The 23094-nt window shown below is 37.7% G+C and overlaps 1 protein-coding gene across 2 annotated transcripts in view; it reads left to right on the plus strand.

Moving 5' to 3' along the window:
• The window catches only part of LOC137426132 (uroplakin-1b), a 42915-nt gene extending 22255 nt beyond the window's left edge, over window positions 1-20660 (plus strand). For both annotated transcript variants that reach the window (XM_068114828.2, XM_068114836.2), the window contains exons 8-9: window positions 4911-4951; window positions 20470-20660. In XM_068114828.2, the coding sequence (XP_067970929.2) occupies window positions 4911-4951; window positions 20470-20482 (54 nt within the window). In that variant the 3' untranslated portion in view covers window positions 20483-20660. The remainder of the gene's footprint in view (window positions 1-4910; window positions 4952-20469) is intronic.
• Window positions 20661-23094: the final 2434 nt, after the last annotated feature.

Raw genomic sequence — 23094 nt, forward strand, 5'->3', positions numbered from 1 at the left:
GAGTGAAAGTGGAATAATTCAATGAAAGTGCAATAATTTTGTGTGAACACAAAGTGTAATAATTAATTTAAAACCACAGCACAAAAACCGGGCAAAGCAAATACAACATGGAATATCTTCAAAAATAAAGAGACTACTAGAGTACTTGGCAATAGACAATGGCCAGGTCAGCCAAGGAAAACAACTGCAGGTGTTGACGGAAATATCATCAGAGCTGTGAAGAAAAACCCAAACGCAACAATCAGTGAGATCACCAAAACCTCCAGAGTGCAGGGTGAAAGTATCACAATCTACTGTTCACAGAAGACTTCGACAGCAGAATTACGAAGACTACCCCGCAAGATGCAAACCTGTCATCAGCACCAAAAATAGAAAGGCCAGATTAGAATTTGCCAACAAGTACAGAGATGAGCCAGTGAGTACTGGAACAAAGTTTTATGGACAGATGAGAACAATATAAACCTTTACAAAGTGATGGAAAGGTGAAAGTGTGGAGAAAGAAAGGAACTGCATATGATCCAAAGCATACTCCCTCATCTGTGAAGTATGGTGGAGGTATTGTCATGGATTTGGCTTGCATGGATGTCTCTGGAACTAGCTCACTCATCTTTATTTCTTTATTGATGATGTAACTAATGATGACAGCAGCAGAGTAAATTCCGAAGTGTACGGAAACATTTTGTCTGCCTACGTACAAGAAAATGCCTCCAAACACATCGAGCGGCGCTTCACCATGCAGCAAGACAATGATGCAAAACACTGCCAACACAACCAAAGAGTTCATCAGGGGGAAAAAAGTGGAAGGTTTTTGACTGGCCAAGTCAATATCCTGATTTAAATCCAATGGAGCATGTATGTCACTTGCTGAAGGGAAGAAGTTGTCTTTACTAATATCCAACAACTTTAAAATGGTGAGAAACATGAGCTTAGCAGTCTGTAATGAAAAAAAGAAAATTCCAAACATGCCAGAGGACTCACATGATGTGATGAGTATCGCACTAAAAGGTAAAGAGGTAAAGTCAGAAACCTCAAAAAACAAACAACTGAAAATGGCTGCAGTAAAGGCTTGACAAAGCATCTCAAAGAGAGATACCAAGGGTTTGGTGATGTCGATGGGTCACAGGCTCGATGCAGTTATTGCATGGAAGAGATATTCAACCAAATACTAATGATTAATTTATACTAATTGTAATTTACTTCAAGTTGATCTGTTCCAATACTTACAGTCACGTGAAAAAGTAAGTGCACCCCATGTAAAGTTTTGACTTTTTCCACATATTTCAACATACAGCTATTTGATCTTCATTTCAACAATATTGATAGATAAAGGTGATATAATATAACAAATATCATGAAACATTTACATTTTGTAGTCCATTGTATAATTTAAATAAACGGAAATGAAAATTTTGCATGTGGAAAAAGTAAGTACACCCCTACATTTATCACTACTTCAAATACCTAAAATTAGAATCAGGTGCACCAGCTCAGGTGCAAATCATTAGAACATCGTTAGAGAGGATCTTGGAGGAACCTCTCTTATTTAAACCTCAGACATTTAGTTTGGTTTGCTTTTTGTTGTTGAAGTGTGCGGCGTCACCATGCCGAGATCAAAAGAACTCTCTGAGGCCTTCAGAAAGAAGGTTATACATAGATGCCTACGAGTCTGGGAAGGGATTTGAAAAGATCTCCAAACAATTTGAAATCAATCATTCGACTGTCCGGAAGATCATCTACAAGTGGAGAAGATTCTAAACAACTGCCAACTTGTTCAGGCCAGGCCGCCCCAGCAAGTTCAGCCCGAGAGCAGACCGCAAGATGCTGAAATAAGTCTCTAAGAACCCAAGAATGTCATCACGGGACCTACAGGTATCTCTTGCCACTGTTGATGTCAAAGTGCACGAGTCTACCATTAGAAAGAGGCTGCACAAATTTGATCTACATGGGAGGTGTGCCAGGAGGAAACCTTTGCTGTCCAGAAAGAAAATCAGGGCAAGACTAAAGTTTGCCAATGAACACCTAGGCAAAGACCAGCACTTCTGGAACAATGTGCTCTGGACAGATGAGTCAAAGGTAGAGCTATTTGGCCACAGTACCAGAAGATATGTTTGGCGAAAACCAAAGACAGCATTTGACCACAAGAACCTGATACCAACTGTAAAGCATGGTGGTGGAAATATTATGGTTTGGGGCAGCTTTGCTGCATCAGGGCCTGGGCAGCTCACCATCATAGAATCCACTATGAATTCTTCATTGTACCAGAGGGTGCTTGAGGGTAATGTAAGGCCATCTGTCAGAGAGTTGATGCTCAACCAAAGGTGGACCTTGCAACATGACAATGACCCTAAACATACCAGTAAATCCACCAAGGAATGGCTGAAAATAAAGAAATGGAGGGTTCTGGAATGTCCAAGTCAAAGCCCGGATCTAAATCCCATCGAGATGTTGTGGGGGGGGGGGGGGGGGGGGGTTGAAACGAACTGTGCATGCAAAAAAAACCCTCAAACATCGCACAGCTGAAACAATTCTGCATGGAGGAGTGGGCAAAAATTTCTCCCAGTCGATGTCAGAGACTGGTAAACAGTTATAAGAAACGCCTACTTGAGGTTGTTTCTGCCAAAGAGGGCAATACCACCTATTAGAGCCAAGGGTGTACTTACTTTTTCCACATGCGAAATTTGCATTTATGTTTATTTAAATTATACAATGGACTACAAAATGTAAATGTTTCATGATATTTGTTATATTATATCACCTTTATCTATCAATATTGTTGAAATGAAGATCAAATAGCTGTATGTTGAAATATGTTGAAAAAGTCAAAACTTTACATGGGGTGTACTTACTTTTTCACGTGACTATGCTTACCTGAATTGGAGGGGGCTGAACATAAAATGTGCTATTGTTCTACAATGATAAAACATATATGCATAGAAATACCAAGAAATAAAAGTTGACCTTCTGTACTCTTACCTCATATTTATCTTTTGATCTCAAATTCAACTTTCTTGAGGTTATAGCAATAATAACAAATTTGACTTCACTGTTCCAATACTTATGCAGGGCACTGTTTATCATAGAACTTGTTGTTCTGTATTATTTTGGAGAAATGCAGTATTGTATCATGCATCGTCTTATCAAATGAACAAACTGCTTGAGTTGGGATAAAACAATGTCCATGGTGAATCTACATTGACAGAACAAAATGAGGTGTACTCACATCTTTCTTTTTTATACAAGATCTAGCCTCGTGAAAGAGGTAAGACACATAACAGATCAGGATGAAACATAAAGAGAACAAAAGGAGAAAAGGGAAACACCAACAGCAGGATGGAGGGAAAAGGTCGAAAGAGATGGACAAACAAGGGATGTTGGTAACGACGAATGGTAGGGGAGAACACAAGGAGGGGTGGAGTGGGTGGGGGGGGGGGGGGGGGGGGGACAAGATGCATGCATAAGCAAAAATTTTGGAGGGATGGAGGGTGGTTAACAGGTGCAGAAAAGATCATGGCTTTGGATGGGAGATGACTTGAGATGGTGGTGAACAGCTGTTTTGAAGATCTGGAGGGAAGAATGAGAAGAAAGAGAGTGTGGAAGGTGGTGAAAAGAGAGGAATAAATGAGTAGAGGTGACCAATGGTTCTGGATTTAGGCATTTTCACTAGGAGAGTAGGAGGGGTGATGTTTCTGACGGACTGCATAAGTCCTGCAGATGCCTGGGGGGGAAGGGAGGAAGGGGAGGATGTGGTAGGCCGAGCATGTAGAGGGCAGAGGGTGAAAGACCAAAATGAGACAGAAGAAGACAGAGACCACCAACCGGTCAAAACAATGGCGCTGCTTTTCTCGCTGCTCTCCTCAGTGGGGCATTTCGTCAAGAGGAATTTCCTCCTCTCTATGCCTGTCAACCGATGGGGATTGTTGGTGCTCTATCCTTTTCAAGCAAAGAAGCAGCACGTACCATTTTAAAGTCTTTGGTATGGCTCAAACCAGTCCAAATCGGATGGGTATTTTTTAGAACACACCATTTCCTTTCTGGGTGGCTGTTGGCTCCCTTCAGGAGCACATCCCCGCTTTGTCAGGTGTTGTTTTTAGTCCTGGCAGGGTGTCACAGTCACCAGCCAAAGCCAGTGAGGGGTGTCAGTTTAGTCGCCGACAACCCGACCATGCGGCAGGTAGCACTGGATTACATGTTACCAGTGGTAGTCCCAAAAGACTGACCTGACACCAAAACATTTGCTGCAAAGATGCTGATCAACAGGGGGTGTGTCTACTGTATGCATCCACCCTGTTTCAGCATCCATTTGGTTGTTAAACAAAGTTTCTGAATTGTCGCGGAGAAAGTAATAAAGTTGAAGTGCATTTCTGGCATACCTGCATTCGGTGAAAGACAGAACCGCCCACTGCTGATTGCATAGTGTCAGCTTCTACACCGCTAACCACAGTATTAATCAGTCTATTTAAGGCTTGAAAAGCTATTTTGTGGCAATGCCAGGCCCTACTTCCAACCCTCCATGAGAAAGGAATCAACCCACGGATGCATCACTGGCAAAAACTCATCATAGTCAAGAAAAAAGCGCCATCGACTTTAGTCCTGGAACTTTACAAGGACAGAACTGAGCCTTGCCTGCTGGGAAGCTGTGCTAATCGCTGATGCCTTCGGCTTTGAATATCAGTCTTAAATGAGCTGACTACAAAGTTCAGAGAAATTCATATTTGAGTTGTCTCATCTGGATTTGAAACCAGCTGTCGTACTGCTGCCGCATAATCAGGAAAAAGCAAGTAAAAACAGACAGACAGGGGTGAAAACATAACATCCGGACCCTCGGTGGTGGAGGTAATAAGGAATGATACAAGTAGTCATAAATGTCTGAATTTTTGTGTGATCATTAATATTATGCTGTCTTTCCTCAGTTCTTGGTGGTGCTGGGAATGATGTACTTATTCTCAACATTGTAAGTTTGAAGTACCCTCACTCTAATTATTTTTGTTTTAACCCTGCACTGCCGCCCTGTTCTCTTCCGGAACACCTATCATGTCAGGGGAAAAAAAAAATCAACATTTTAATCAAGTATCTAAAACACCGAATATCGATGGATGAGAACAAGATGGCAAACATGGTACATTTAACCAATGTTAATCACGTTTGAGGAAGCATTTTCACAGTGGGCTGATTAAACGAGACAAAAGGGGCAATTTTTTTCTTCTTCTAAATTCAAGAATGTTACCATAACTATAAAATGATTGAATTAACATCCTATTTGTGGTGATGGCCCAAAGCTGGCACAAAGGGGGTATGTATATATGCACTGGCATCCCCCCCCCACCCCCCCCCCCATTACCTCTGATATCCACTCATTATATGGAGTCGCCTAATAATGAATGGATACCAGAGGTAATGTACCGTGTGGCAGGCGGTGCTTATCGCTACCATTAAGGTACAGCGAAAGCTGGATAGGATACCTTAATGGCGGTCCACCACTGATGGTATGGAGTCGCATAATGACTGGTTTATAACCGAAAGGTTTTCAGATTCACAAGTGTATGCACGACTCTCTGCGTTGCCCTGATGAAGCCCTAACAAGGGCGAAACCAGGTCGGTAACTGCGAGTTTTGTATGCACTTGTGACAGTATCTGAACTAAGATCTAAATTATGACGCACTGCCAGATGGCTCCTCCGGATAAATTATGACGCACTGCCAGATGGCTCCTCCGGATAAATTATGACGCACTGCCAGATGGCTCCTCCGGAGCTTGGCAGGCAAAGCGCACGTACGTGACGGTGACGTCACAGAGTGTACTCATTAGGTTGGAGAACGGAAATAATAGATTCTGGAAGTTTTTCCCATCTCCACACAGGATCTCTGGAGCTCAGCCAGAGTGAGCATCGGGTTCTTGGTCACCTCTCTTACCAAGGCCCGTCTCCCCGGATTGCTCAGTTTGGCCGGGCAGCCAGCTCTAGGAAGAGTCCTGGTTGTTCCAAACTTCTTACATTTAAGAATTATGGAGGCCACTGTGCTCTTGGGAACCTTCAATGCAGCAAAAAAAAATTTGTAGGCTTCCCCAGATCTGTGCCTCGACACAATCCTGTCTCTGAGCTCTGCAGGCAGTTCCTTCCACCTCATGGCTTGGTTTTTGCTCTGATATGCATTGTCAGCTGTGAGACCTTATATAGACAGGTGTGTGCCTTTCCAAATCATGTCCAATCAATTGAATTTACCACAGGTGGACTCCAATCAAGGTGTAGAAACATATCAAAGATGATCAAGAGAAATGGGAGGCACCTGAGCTAAATTTCAAGTGTCATAGCAAAGGGTATGAATACTTATGTCAATGTGATATTACAGTTGTTTAAAAAAAAAAAATTTGCTATACTTTATAAAATCCTGTTTTCTCTTTGTCATTATGGGGTATTGAGTGTAGATTGATGAGGGAAAAAATGAATTTAAACGATTTCAGCGTAAGGCTGCAACATAACAAAATGTGAAAAAAGTGAAGGGGTCTGAATACATGCTGAATGCACTGTATATATAACAGATGTCGTCTACAACTACACACATTACATTCTCGAATTTATATCGCCATTTTTAGGTTACTTATTGACTGACGCTCGTGTAGGTATATATATATATATATATACATACTGTATTAATACAGCACACATACTGTACACATACTGTATTATATACACATACTGTATTAATGCCATGAGGAAAATGGAAGCGAGGTTACATTATTATATATAAAGTACCCATGCGTAGCTATCCGTCACTTCTCTGATGGATTTAATCAAAAACAGCACATTGTACTTCACAAACATCTGGCATGTTCATCTGTGCAAACATATGGCATTCACAAATGAACATGCCATATGTTTGTGAAGGACAATGTGCTGTTTTTGATTAAATCCATCAGAGAAGTGACGGGTAGCTACGCATGGGTACTGTATATATAATAATGTAACCTCGCTTCCATCAGGGTGTTGTGAAATAAACATGTGGTACCTGTGGCTGTTTGTGTGTTCCGTCCTTGTAACGATATATATTTTTTTCTATTGCTTCAAGGAGTATTAATTACGATGTATAATTTTGTGTGTTGCTATCCGTGTCCTTCTTAAGGGTTCTTGCTGTTGTGGAAGAATAAATGTTACCGTTGGAACCAGTTTCATTGAGCTCCCATTCTCGCTTCTTCTTCAATCGCAGAAAGACATGCATCTCTGATTAAAACGTCAAATTTTTGTTCCAAGGAAATCGATAAGATAAGATAAACCAAGGAAATAGATTATTAGTTTTCCGACCAAGAAAATCGATTATTGTACACCGCACCTTTCCTATGCCATCTCCAGGCATTGCAAATCGTCATTGCTGGGCACCGAAGGGGGCTCGGCAGTGACGCACGCTGAAAGGGAGTACTCAGTTTTCACTCTGTTTGTTGCACACCGCACCTTTCCTATGCCATCTCCAGGCATTGCATAACGTCATTGTCAGGCACCGAAGGGGGCTCGGCAGTGACGCACGCTGAAAGGGAGTACTCAGTTTTCACTCTGGTTGTTTTCTTGTTTGTTTGTTGTACACCGCAACTTTCCTATGCCATCTCCAGGCATTGCAAATCGTCATTGCCGGGCACCAAAGGGGGCTCGGCAGTGACGCACGCTGAAAGGGAGTACTCAGTTTTCACTCTGGTTGTTGTACACCGCACCTATCCTATGCCCTCTCCAGGCATTGCAAATCGTCATTGCTGGTCACCGAAGGGGGCTCGGCAGTGACACACGCTGAAAGGGAGTACTCAGTTTTCACTCAGTTTGTTGCACACCACACCTTTCCTATGCCATCTCCAGGCATTGCATAACGTCATTGTCGGGCACCGAAGGGGGCTCGGCAGTGACGCACGCTGAAAGGGAGTACTCAGTTTTCACTCTGGTTGTTTTCTTGTTTGTTTGTTGTACACCGCAACTTTCCTATGCCATCTCCAGGCATTGCAAATCGTCATTGCCGGGCACCAAAGGGGGCTCGGCAGTGACGCACGCTGAAAGGGAGTACTCAGTTTTCACTCTGGTTGTTGTACACCGCACCTATCCTATGCCCTCTCCAGGCATTGCAAATCGTCATTGCTGGGCACCGAAGGGGGCTCGGCAGTGACGCACGCTGAAAGGGAGTACTCAGTTTTCACTCTGTTGTACACCGCAGCTTTCCTATGCCATCTCCAGGCATTGCAAATCGTCATTGCCGGGCACCGAAGGGGGCTGGGCAGTGACGCACGCTGAAAGATAGTACTCAGTTTTCACTCTGGTTGTTTGTTTTCTTGCTTTCTTTCTTTCTTGTTGTACACCGCTCCTTTCCTATGCCATCTCCAGGCATTGCAAATCGTCATTGCTGGGCACCGAAGGGGGCTCGGCAGTGACGCACGCTGAAAGAGAGTACTCAGTTTTCACTCTGGTTGTTGTACACCGCTCCTTTCCTATGCCATCTCCAGGCATTGCAAATCGTCATTGCCGGGCACCAAAGGGGGCTCGGCAGTGACGCACGCTGAAAGAGAGTACTCAGTTTTCACTCTGGTTGTTTGTTGTACACCGCTCCTTTCCTATGCCATCTCCAGGCATTGCAAATCGTCATTGCCGGGCACCAAAGGGGGCTCGGCAGTGACGCACGCTGAAAGAGAGTACTCAGTTTTCACTCTGGTTGTTTGTTGTACACCGCACCTTTCCTATGCCATCTCCAGGCATTGCAAATCGTCATTGCTGGGCACCGAAGGGGGCTCGGCAGTGACGCACGCTGAAAGAGAGTACTCAGTTTTCACTCTGGTTGATTTCTTGTTGTACACCGCACCTTTCCTATGCCATCTCCAGGCATTGCAAATCGTCATTGCTGGGCACCGAAGGGGGCTCGGCAGTGACGCACGCTGAAAGAGAGTACTCAGTTTTCACTCTGGTTGTTTTCTTGTTTTCTTTCTTTCTTGGTTGTCCGGACGATATCTCAGCCATCCTTTGAGCTAGGAAGCTGAAATTTCGGCACAGTAGTGAGCAAGTCCTTTGTCAAATACGGTATTTTTTGTTTTTTGAATAATCAATTAATTGAGGAGTTATTTAATTATTAGCGTTTAATTAAGTACTTATTTAATTAATTAAATTTCATTTCTCTTCTGACCATTATTAACTCAGGCACCTTTTGAGTTAGGAAGCTGATATTTGGACATGCCAATGACCAGGTGATTTGGCTGCAAAGGATATTTTTGATTTATTAATTAATCAATTAATCGATTAATTATTTAATTATTCGATTAATGACAAAAAAATTTTTTTTTTTAAAGTTACAGATTCTGATGAAATAGTGGTAGTTTATGTGTTCTCTGACCAAATTGATTAATAATTTAATTTTTTTATGATTATTATTTATTTATTTTCATTATTAATCATTTATTTATTTTCTTTCTCATTTGGCCAATATCTCAGGCACCTTTTGAGCTGGGAAGCTAATATTTGGACATGAGTGACCAAGTGATGTGGCTATCAAGGATATTTTTGATTTATTGATTAATCATTTCATCTATTAAGTATTTATTGATTAATCGATTAATTATTTATTGAGTAATCAATTAATTATTTAATTTTTTATAAATGACTTATTTAATTAAATTTCTAAAAGATACATCTTCGGATGAAGCACTAGTGGTTTAGTTATGCGATTAGCCAATTGATTATGAAAATATTTTGTGATAATCTTTTATTGATTTTAATTATACAATTAATCAATCAATTAGTGTACACCTTTCACTCCCAATGCAGCCTCAATGAGCTGCACTGCGGTATTGCCGGGCGCCGGAGGCGCTCCGGCAATGCCGCGCTGCAGCATATTCAATTATTTGGCATGGGGCGGTGTACTTTGAATGTATTTGTACTTGTTTTCTTTCTTTCTTGGTTGTCCGGACGATATCTCAGCCATCCTTTGAGCTAGGAAGCTGAAATTTCGGCACAGTAGTGAGCAAGTCCTTTGTCAAATACGGTATTTTTTGTTTTTTGAATAATCAATTAATTGAGGAGTTATTTAATTATTAGCGTTTAATTAAGTACTTATTTAATTAATTAAATTTCATTTATCTTCTGACCATTATTAACTCAGGCACCTTTTGAGTTAGGAAGCTGATATTTGGACATGCCAATGACCAGGTGATTTGGCTGCAAAGGATATTTTTGATTTATTAATTAATCAATTAATCGATTAATTATTTAATTATTCGATTAATGACAAAAAAAAATTTTTTTTTTAAGTTACAGATTCTGATGAAATAGTGGTAGTTTATGTGTTCTCTGACCAAATTGATTAATAATTTAATTTTTTTATGATTATTATTTATTTATTTTCATTATTAATCATTTATTTATTTTCTTTCTCATTTGGCCAATATCTCAGGCACCTTTTGAGCTGGGAAGCTAATATTTGGACATGAGTGACCAAGTGATGTGGCTATCAAGGATATTTTTGATTTATTGATTAATCATTTCATCTATTAAGTATTTATTGATTAATCGATTAATTATTTATTGAGTAATCAATTAATTATTTAATTTTTTATAAATGACTTATTTAATTAAATTTCTAAAAGATACATCTTCGGATGAAGCACTACTGGTTTAGTTATGCGATTAGCCAATTGATTATGAAAATATTTTGTGATAATCTTTTATTGATTTTAATTATACAATTAATCAATCAATTAGTGTACACCTCTCCCTCCCAATGCAGCCTCAATGAGCTGCACTGCAGTATTGCCGGGCGCCGGAGGCGCCCCGGCAATGCCGCGCTGCAGCATATTTAATTATTTGGCATGGGGCGGTGTACTTTGAATGTATGTGTACTTGTTGTACACCGCTCCTTTCCTATGCCACCTCCAGGCATTGCAAATCGTCATTGCCGGGCACCGAAGGGGGCTCGGCAGTGACGCACGCTGAAAGAGAGTACTCAGTTTTCACTCTGGTTTCTTGTTTTCTTGTTTGTTTGTTTTCTTGGTTGTCCGGGCGATATCTCAGCCATCCTTTGAGCTAGGAAGCTGAAATTTCGGCACAGTAGTGAGCAAGTCCTTTGTCAAATACGGTATTTTTTGTTTTTTGAATAATCAATTAATTGAGGAGTTATTTAATTATTAGCGTTTAATTAAGTACTTATTTAATTAATTAAATTTCATTTCTCTTCTGACCATTATTAACTCAGGCACCTTTTGAGTTAGGAAGCTGATATTTGGACATGCCAATGACCAGGTGATTTGGCTGCAAAGGATATTTTTGATTTATTAATTAATCAATTAATCGATTAATTATTTAATTATTCGATTAATGACCAAAAAAATTTTTTTTTTTAAGTTACAGATTCTGATGAAATAGTGGTAGTTTATGTGTTCTCTGACCAAATTGATTACTAATTTAATTTTTTTATGATTATTGTACACCGCTCCTTTCCTATGCCATCTCCAGGCATTGCAAATCGTCATTGCCGGGCACCAAAGGGGGCTCGGCAGTGACGCACGCTGAAAGAGAGTACTCAGTTTTCACTCTGGTTTCTTGTTTGTTTTCTTGTTGTACACCGCACCTTTCCTATGCCATCTCCAGGCATTGCAAATCGTCATTGCTGGGCACCGAAGGGGGCTCGGCAGTGACGCACGCTGAAAGAGAGTACTCAGTTTTCACTCTGGTTGTTTTCTTGTTTTCTTTCTTTCTTGGTTGTCCGGACGATATCTCAGCCATCCTTTGAGCTAGGAAGCTGAAATTTCGGCACAGTAGTGAGCAAGTCCTTTGTCAAATACGGTATTTTTTGTTTTTTGAATAATCAATTAATTGAGGAGTTATTTAATTATTAGCGTTTAATTAAGTACTTATTTAATTAATTAAATTTCATTTATCTTCTGACCATTATTAACTCAGGCACCTTTTGAGTTAGGAAGCTGATATTTGGACATGCCAATGACCAGGTGATTTGGCTGCAAAGGATATTTTTGATTTATTAATTAATCAATTAATCGATTAATTATTTAATTATTCGATTAATGACAAAAAATTTTTTTTTTTTTAAGTTACAGATTCTGATGAAATAGTGGTAGTTTATGTGTTCTCTGACCAAATTGATTAATAATTTAATTTTTTTATGATTATTATTTATTTATTTTCATTATTAATCATTTATTTATTTTCTTTCTCATTTGGCCAATATCTCAGGCACCTTTTGAGCTGGGAAGCTAATATTTGGACATGAGTGACCAAGTGATGTGGCTATCAAGGATATTTTTGATTTATTGATTAATCATTTCATCTATTAAGTATTTATTGATTAATCGATTAATTATTTATTGAGTAATCAATTAATTATTTAATTTTTTATAAATGACTTATTTAATTAAATTTCTAAAAGATACATCTTCGGATGAAGCACTACTGGTTTAGTTATGCGATTAGCCAATTGATTATGAAAATATTTTGTGATAATCTTTTATTGATTTTAATTATACAATTAATCAATCAATTAGTGTACACCTCTCCCTCCCAATGCAGCCTCAATGAGCTGCACTGCGGTATTGCCGGGCGCCGGAGGCGCCCCGGCAATGCCGCGCTGCAGCATATTTAATTATTTGGCATGGGGCGGTGTACTTTGAATGTATGTGTACTTGTTTGTTTTCTTTCTTGGTTGTCCGGGCGATATCTCAGCCATCCTTTGAGCTAGGAAGCTGAAATTTCGGCACAGTAGTGAGCAAGTCCTTTGTCAAATACGGTATTTTTGTTTTTTGAATAATCAATTAATTGAGGAGTTATTTAATTATTAGCGTTTAATTAAGTACTTATTTAATTAATTAAATTTCATTTCTCTTCTGACCATTATTAACTCAGGCACCTTTTGAGTTAGGAAGCTGATATTTGGACATGCCAATGACCAGGTGATTTGGCTGCAAAGGATATTTTTGATTTATTAATTAATCAATTAATCGATTAATTATTTAATTATTCGATTAATGACAAAAAAATTTTTTTTTTTTAAGTTACAGATTCTGATGAAATAGTGGTAGTTTATGTGTTCTCTGACCAAATTGATTAATAATTTAATTTTTTTATGATTATTATTTATTTATTTTCATTATTAATCATTTATTTATTTTCTTTCTCATTTGGCCAATATCTCAGGCACCTTTTGAGCTGGGAAGCTAATATTTGGACATGAGTGACCAAGTGATGTGGCTATCAAGGATATTTTTGATTTATTGATTAATCATTTCATCTATTAAGTATTTATTGATTAATCGATTAATTATTTATTGAGTAATCAATTAATTATTTAATTTTTTATAAATGACTTATTTAATTAAATTTCTAAAAGATACATCTTCGGATGAAGCACTACTGGTTTAGTTATGCGATTAGCCAATTGATTATGAAAATATTTTGTGATAATCTTTTATTGATTTTAATTATACAATTAATCAATCAATTAGTGTACACCTCTCCCTCCCAATGCAGCCTCAATGAGCTGCACTGCGGTATTGCCGGGCGCCGGAGGCGCCCCGGCAATGCCGCGCTGCAGCATATTTAATTATTTGGCATGGGGCGGTGTACTTTGAATGTATGTGTACTTGTTTGTTTTCTTTCTTGGTTGTCCGGACGATATCTCAGCCATCCTTTGAGCTAGGAAGCTGAAATTTCGGCACAGTAGTGAGCAAGTCCTTTGTCAAATACGGTATTTTTTGTTTTTTGAATAAATCAATTAATTGAGGAGTTATTTAATTATTAGCGTTTAATTAAGTACTTATTTAATTAATTAAATTTCATTTCTCTTCTGACCATTATTAACTCAGGCACCTTTTGAGTTAGGAAGCTGATATTTGGACATGCCAATGACCAGGTGATTTGGCTGCAAAGGATATTTTTGATTTATTAATTAATCAATTAATCGATTAATTATTTAATTATTCGATTAATGACAAAAAATTTTTTTTTTTTAAAGTTACAGATTCTGATGAAATAGTGGTAGTTTATGTGTTCTCTGACCAAATTGATTAATAATTTAATTTTTTTATGATTATTATTTATTTATTTTCATTATTAATCATTTATTTATTTTCTTTCTCATTTGGCCAATATCTCAGGCACCTTTTGAGCTGGGAAGCTAATATTTGGTCATGAGTGACCAAGTGATGTGGCTATCAAGGATATTTTTGATTTATTGATTAATCATTTCATCTATTAAGTATTTATTGATTAATCGATTAATTATTTATTGAGTAATCAATTAATTATTTAATTTTTTATAAATGACTTATTTAATTAAATTTCTAAAAGATACATCTTCGGATGAAGCACTAGTGCTTTAGGTATGCTATTAGCCAATTGATTAAGAAAATATTTTGTGATAATCTTTTATTGATTTTAATTATACAATAAATCAATCAATTAGTGTACACCTCTCCCTCCCAATGCAGCCTCAATGAGCTGCACTGCGGTATTGCCGGGCGCCGGAAGCGCCCCGGCAATGCCGCGCTGCAGCATATTTAATTATTTGGCATGGGGCGGTGTACTTTGAATGTATGTGTACTTGTTTGTTTTCTTGCTTTCTTGTTTGTTTGTTTGTCCGGACGATATCTCAGCCATCCTTTGAGCTAGGAAGCTGAAATTTCGGCACAATAGTGAGCAAGTCCTTTGTCAAAAACGGTATTTTTTGTTTTTTGATTAATCAATTAATTGATGAGTTATTTAATTATTAGCGATTAATTAAGTACTTATTTAATTAATTAAATTTCATTTCTCTTCTGACCATTAACTCAGGCACCTTTTGAGTTAGGAAGCTGATATTTGGACATGCCAATGACCAGGTGATTTGGCTGCAAAGGCTATTTTTGATTTATTAATTAATGAATTAATCGATTAATTATTTAATTATTTGATTAATGACCCCAAATTTTTTTTTTTTTAACTTACAGATTCTGATGAAATGGTGGTGGTTTATGTGTTCTCTGACCGAATTGATTAATAATTAAAAAAATTTATGATTATTATTTATTTATTTTCATTATTAATCATTTATTTGTCTTCTTTCTCATTTGGCCAATATCTCAGGCACCTTTTGAGCTCAGAAGCTAATATTTGGACATGAGTGACCAAGTGATGTGGCTATCAAGGATATTTTTGATTTATTGATTAATCAATTAATCAATGTATCGATTAATTATTTAATTATTCGATTAATTACTAAAAAAAATTTTTTTTTTTCAGTTACCGATTCTGATGAAATGGTGGTGGTTTATGTGTTCTGTGACCGAATTGATTAATAATTTAATTTTTTTATGATTATTATTTATTTATTTTCATTATTAATTATTTATTTGTTTTCTTTCTTATTTGGCCAATATCTCAGGTACCTTTTGAGCTGGGAAGCTAATATTTGGACATGACAGTGACCAAGTGATGTGGCTATCAAGGATATTTTTGATTTATTGATTAATCATTTAATCAATTAATTATTTATTGATTAATCAATTAATTATTTAATTTTTTAAAATTATTTATTTAATTAAATTTCTAAAAGATACATCTTCGGATGAAGCACTAGTGGTTTAGTTATGCTATTAGCCAATTGATTATGAAAATATTTTGTGATAATCTTTTATTGATTTTAATTATACAATTAATCAATCAATTAGTGTACACCTCTCCCTCCCAATGCAGCCTCAATGAGCTGCACTGCGGTATTGCCGGGCGCCGGAGGTGCCCCGGCAATGCCGCGCTGTAAGATATTTAATTATTTGGAAGGGGGGCGGTGTACTTTGAATGTATCTTTACTTGTTGCACACCGCTCCTTTCCTATGCCATCTCCAGGCATTGCAAATCGTCATTGCTGGGCACCGAAGCGGGCTCGGCAGTGACGCACGCTGAAAGAGAGTACTCAGTTTTCACTCTGGTTGTTTGTGTTCTAGCTTTCTTTCTTTCTTGTTGTACACCGCACCTTTCCTATGCCGTCTCCAGGCATTGCAAATCGTCATTGCCGGGCACCGAAGGGGGCTCGGCAGTGACGCACGCTGAAAGAGAGTACTCAGTTTTCACTCTCGTTGTTTGTTTTCTTGCTTTCTTGTTTGCTTGTTTGTTTGTCCGGACGATATCTCAGCCATCCTTTGAGCTAGGAAGCTGAAATTTCGGCACAATAGTGAGCAAGTCCTTTGTCAAAAACGGTATTTTTTGTTTTTTGATTAATCAATAAATTGAGGAGTTATTTAATTATTAGCGATTAATTAAGTACTTATTTAATTAATCAAATTTCCTTTCTCTTCTGACCATTAACTCAGGCACCTTTTGAGTTAGGAAGCTGATATTTGGACATGCCAATGACCAGGTGATTTGGCTGCAAAGGCTATTATTGATTTATTAATTAATCAATTAATCGATTAATTATTCGATTAATGACGAATTTTTTTTTTTTTAAAGTTACAGATTCTGATGAAATGGTGGTGGTTTATGTGTTCTATGACCGAATTGATTAATAATTTAATTTTTTAATGATTATTATTTATTTATTTTAATTATTAATCATTTATTTATTTTCTTTCTTATTTGGCCTATTGCCTGGTGTTGGCTTAGTGGTTAGGGTGCTGGCTTGGGATCCTCGGATCCTGGGTTCGAATCCTGGTCGATCGCTGAATTAACACCAGGGGGGTTGACTCAGCCTGTCATCCTTCCGAGGTCGGCAAATTGAGCACCAGTTCACTGGTAATTCCCTGTGTCGCAAGAGTCGACTAACAGGGTTGGTGGCAGGAAGGGCATCCGGCCGTAAAACATTGCTTCAAAAAGGGGACCATGGTGCCCGAAAAAGGTCAACCCCTGCTCTGCAGGGAAAAATGGCCTCTGAAGGTGGTTCTTTCTTTTCTCATTTTTCTTTCTTTTCTCATATCTCAGGCACCTTTTGAGCTCGGAAGCTAATATTTGGACATGAGTGACCAAGTGATGTGGCTATCAAGGATATTTTTGATTTATTAATTAATCAATTAATTATTTAATTCTTCGATTAATGACTAAATTTTTTTTTTTTTAGTTACAGATTCTGATGAAATGGTGGTGGTTTATGTGTTCTCTGACCGAATTGATTAATAATTAATTTTTTTAAATGATTATTATTTATTTATTTTCATTATTAATCATTTATTTATTTTCTTTCTCATTTGGCCAATATCTCAGGCACCTTTTGAGCTGGGAAGCTAATATTTGGACATGACTGACCAAGTGATGTGGCTCTCAAGAATATTTTTGATTTATTGATTAATCATTTAATCGATTAATTATTTAATTATTCGATTAATGATATTTTTTTTTTTTTTTTTGTTACAGATTCTGATGAAATGGTGGTGGTTTATGTGTTCTCTGACCGAATTGATTAATAAATGCTTATTATTTATTTATTTTCATTATTAATCATTTATTTATTTTCTTTCTCATTTGGCCAATATCTCAGGCACCTTTTGAGCTCGGAAGCTAATATTTGGACATGAGTGACCAAGTGATGTGGCTATCAAGGATATTTTTGATTTATTGATTAATCAATTATCGATTAATTATTTAATTATTCGATTAATTACTAAAAAAAAATTATTTTTTTTCAGTTACAGATTCTGATGAAATGGTGGTGGTTTATGTGTTCTATGACCGAATTGATTAATAATTTAATTTTTTAATGATTATTATTTATTTATTTTCATTATTAATCATTTATTTTCTTTCTCATTTGGCCAATATCTCAGGCACCTTTTGAGCTCAGAAGCTAATATTTGGACATGAGTGACCAAGTGATGTGGCTATCAAGGATAGTTTTGATTTAATGATTAATCATTTAATCGATTAATTATTTATTGATTAATCAATTAATTATTTAATTTTTTATTAATGACCTATTTAATTAAATTTCTAAAAGATACATCTTCGGATGAAGCACTCGTGGTTTAGTTATGCTTTCGCCAATTGATTAAGAAAATATTTATTGATTTTAATTATACAATTAATCAATCAATTAGCGTACACCTCTCCCTCCCAATGCAGCCTCAATGAGCTGCACTGCGGTATTGCCGGGCGCCGGAGGCACCCCGGTAATGCCGCGCTGTCGGATATTTAATTATTTGGCATGGGGGTGGTGTACTTTGAATGTATCTGAACTTGTTAGCTTTCCGACCAAGAAAATCTGTTGTTAGCTTTCTGACCAAGGAAATCGATTATTCGCTTTCCGACCAAGAAAATCTATTATAAGCTTTCCAACAAAGGAAATTGATTTTGAGCTTTCCAACCAAGAAAATCTGTTGTTAGCTTTCTGACCAAGAAAATCTATTATAAGCTTTCCGACCAAGAAAATCTATTACAAGCTTTCCAACAAAGGAAATTGATTATGAGCTTTCCGACCAAGAAAATCCATGATAAGCTTTCCAACCAAGAAAATCTATTATAAGCTTTCCGACCAAGAAAATCTATTACAAGCTTTCCAACAAAGAAAATCTATTATAAGCTTTCCGACCCAGAAAATCTATTATAAGCTTTCCAACGAAGAAAATCGATTATAAGCTTCCTGACCAAGGAAATCGATTATTAGCTTTCCGACCAAGAAAATCGATTATTAGCTTTCCAACCAAGAAAATCGATTATTAGCTTTCCGACCAAGAAAATCGATTATTAGCTTTCCGACCAAGAAAATCGATTATTAGCTTTCTGACCAAGGAAATCGATTGGCTTTCCGACCAACGAAATCGATCATTAGCTTTCCAACCAAGAAAATCTATGATAAGCTTTCCGACCAAGAAAATCTATTATAAGCTTTCCGACCAAGAAAATCTATTATTAGCTTTCCAACCAAGAAAATCTATTTTAAGCTTTCCAACCAAGAAAATCTATGATAAGCTTTCCGACCAAGAAAATCTATTATTAGCTTTCTGACCAAGGAAATAGATTATTAGCTTTCCGACCAAGGAAATCGATTGTTAGCTTTCTGACCAAGAAAATCTGTCATAAGCTTTCCGACCAAGAAAATCTATTATAAGCTTTCCGACCAAGAAAATCTATTATAAGCTTTCCGACCAAGAAAATCTATTATAAGCTTTCCGACCAAGAAAATCTATTATAAGCTTTCCAACCAAGAAAATCTATTATAAGCTTTCTGACCAAGAAAATCGATTATAAGCTTTCCGACCAAGAAAATCTATTATAAGCTTTCCGACCAAGAAAATCGATTATAAGCTTTCCGACCAAGAAAATCTATTATAAGCTTTCTGACCAAGAAAATCGATTATAAGCTTTTCGACCAAGAAAATCTATTATAAGCTTTCCGACCAAGAAAATCGATTATTAGCTTTCCGACCAAGAAAATCTATTGCAAGCTTTCCGACCAAGAAAATCTATTATTAGCTTTCTGACCAAGGAAATCGATTATTAGCTTTTCGACCAAGAAAATCCATCATTAGCTTTCCGACCAAGAAAATCTATTATGAGCTTTCCAACCAAGAAAATCTATTATTAGCTTTCTGACCAAGGAAATTGATTATTAGCTTTCCAACCAAGGAAATTGATTATTAGCTTTGTGACTAAGAAAATCTATTACAAGCTTTCCAACCAAGAAAATCTATTATTAGCTTTCTGACCAAGGAAATCGATTATTAGCTTTCCGACCAAGGAAATTAATTATTAGCTTTACAACCAAGGTATTCAATTATTAGCCTTCCAACCAAGGCAATCGATTATTAGCTTTCAACCAAGGAAATTTATTATTAGCTTTCAACCAAGGTATTCAATTATTAGCGTTCCAACCAAGGCAATCGATTATATTAGCTTTCAACCAAGGAAATTTATTAGCTTTCGAACCAGGGTAATCGATTATTAGCTTTCATCCAACAAAATCTATGATTAGCTTTCCAACCAAGGTATTCAATTCTTAGCTTTCAGACCAAGAAAATCTATTATAAGCTTTCCAACCAAGGAAATTGATTATTAGCTTTCCGACCAAATAAATCGATTATTAGTTTTTGCCATTTTTATTTTTGCGTGACACCAGGAACTGTTAAGAATCAAGCATGCTGGATCCACACACACATACTACACACACCACACACACGGTCAGTTGCTTCTCCTCATCGTACTAGATAATAAAACGATATCAAGGGACACCAACAAAGGTAAACAGCAGGCATCCACAAAGAACATTACTGTCGGTTTCGAGAATCATCGCCTGGTGTTGTGCACTGTGCCCATTTGTGAAACACTTTCTCTTCTTAGTTCTTAATGCAATATTTAATTTCTGCAGCTTAATGTCCTCAAGAACTTGATGTTCTCCATGACTGCAGCCTCTCTCTGTATAAGTTATGGTTCTATATTTTCCTTTCTCACTATTTTATAAAATAAAACCTAAATTCCTGTCTTTACCATATCATCGATATTGTATCTTTAGCTCAACCTTGTTGCTCATTCAGTGTCTTTCTTCACAGCTCAATATTGTGAGAAGAGGAAGACAAGTGAGATGGGTGGGAGATGGAAGCACATCGGAGTGTGGGAATAACAGCAGAGCTCACTCACCAAACGACAAAGTGGAACAAAGACTGTCGAGCTCGGGGTTCTGGAAATATATACATGATCCTTTTACTATTTTTAAACAATAAAATTCATATCACTATGTCCATATTTGAACCCTTTATATCGTTGTCAAAGCTCATAAAAAATTAAACGATGGGGTTTACACTATCAGAATTAAGAAGATATGTCTGAGAGCAAAAGGGATATCAATAAAAGCATACACACTCACCTCTAAGCTGTCTAGCCCGGGTTTGAACCCCGAGCCAGCTATAAACTGCCATCGTGGTGTTTCACAGGCAGGGTGATTCATCAATGGATGGACGTTTGCCCGCATTTTTTGATGAATATTAAAGATCCCCATTGTCCTTCGCATAGGCTAGGTGAGCTATCGCCGGCATCCTGAATCAAATTACAAATTCCTGACCTAACCAGCAGAGGGCATTATATCAATGGCACAGCCACGTCCCCAGCCAATGATACCAGCCCAAAGCCTTGTACTGCATACCAACGACGAAGAACAGAGCAAAAGTACTCGAGACCTGGTGATTGTCGAGCAGTGTGGAAAGATGTGGAAGGCATGTTGACAAGAAAATCAGAATGAGGAAGTTTATCACAAAATGCAAAGAAGAATGAATGATTGAAGATCATGTAGTACAGCAGCAGAGCTTATAACCTTTAAACAGCAAAGGAGCAAACTCAAAGTATGTAATTTAGCATATGGACAGCACACAACCATTTATGGTGAAATACTTGTCAACTATTGATGCCAGGAACCAACACGGCTTCATCTAGGGTAGAGGTCATCACCCTACGTGGAGGTGTCAGCTTCAGTCGACGATGGGGCTGGAGGACACCGAGCGACTGGAGGACACCAGCCAAGGGTGCTGATGGGTGGGATGTGTAAGAGAGTGGCAGGAAAACCCTCAAGCTGATACTGTGTGGGGTACTGCCGGCACCACACACAAGCAGACACCCACCACTGCATTTGAAGACCTCTCAGCTGCTTGGACACAGATTTTTAACAGGGATACCACATGGCCTTGCAGGAAACTGAAAATGTTTGACTTGTCATGTTTACTGTATTTAGGTGATTGGTCCAATCAGTCACGTGCAGCTCCAAAAGTGCTCTGGAGGGCATATATCCCATGAAATTAGTAGAGTAGATTTCCACTCGGCTAAACATAAACTGTTTGTACACATAAACGTGGTTTCAATGGTTAGAGTTTATGTTTGTAAAAACTAAATTGCGTTTAAGGTAGGCCTGGTTGAAGATTACTCGATTGATTACTTGGGCCCCTAAGAAAGCAATTTCTATTATGAATTAATACGCACACGATTTGCTCCCTTCTCCCTCCTCAATCTGACATTGAACTGTGTACAAAGTCACAATGTAACTGCCAGTACCATCAGTGTCGTCACCAATATTAGATCATAAAATGCTTTGAAAAGCAGACCGCACATCAGCCATCCGCACATCAGCCATGTAGTCAAATTTCAACTTCCTGCTATAGCGACACCTGCAGAAGATACAGGCGTGTGCTATTTGGTTACTTTGCCTAATGAAGTCATAACACCTACTTTCTTTGTTACTCTCCTCTCAATTACAATAAAGGGGCAGAAAAAACAACAACAGCCTAAATACCATCATTGATCATTCCCATACACTGCTGCAGACAGGATAGCAGCCAACCAAGCATCTCTGCAATGTGCTCAACATACACGATTAGCTTATCGTCAGATCTTATGCCCTCAATCTCAGATTATACAACACAAAAACAGGTTTATAATCAAAAGTTTTTGGGGGAAAAAAAGTCAGATACATAGTATTTTCAGATGTAATGTCTCGTCAAAAATAACTTGACAGTTTAATACATGATTGATAAAGCATGGAGACTCCCCAAATTGTCTCGGGTCTTGTTCCTTGAAGAACTACAATGGCAAACTCGTAGGGTACATAGTCTTGCCTCGAGCATTCATTCTGAACAAATGTACCATCGTTAACTGAACACGCCACGATTATGGCCCATATACCCGTGTCATCCATGCACCCTATTATGCCATAGGTTTGTCGCATGGGTTATGAACGTCTAAAATTTAACTCTTCACTCCCATCAGGTCATATATAAGATATGAAGTTTCAGATTTTTCAGGGAGGAATTTCAATTCAATCAATTATGGCTGGAATACCAATTCTTCAATAACATCATCGTTATCACCCTTTAACCCCCATGAGGAGTTGATGACATATGCCAAGTTTCAATTTTTTAGGTTGTGTGGTTTTGCAGAAAATGCCCAATTTTTCCCTTTAATTCAATATGGCTGCCATACCATGTGGACCTATGACGTCAGAGTTCGGAATAAAATATTCTCCATGAGGAGTCCTTCCTATGTTTAAGGTTTCGCATCGATCGGACAACTGGTTGAAAAGAAAAACATTTTTCAAGCAAAACATATACAGACGAGGACAGAGACAGGGGCATTGGAGGTCTCGCATCCCCTTCAGGACAAGACTAATGTCACCAAATGAAAATACTTCAAAG

This window comes from Myxine glutinosa, chromosome 1 (assembly GCF_964187855.1).
Source record: "Myxine glutinosa chromosome 1, kmMyxGlut1.1, whole genome shotgun sequence".
In the NCBI taxonomy this organism is placed as follows: domain Eukaryota; kingdom Metazoa; phylum Chordata; class Myxini; order Myxiniformes; family Myxinidae; genus Myxine; species Myxine glutinosa.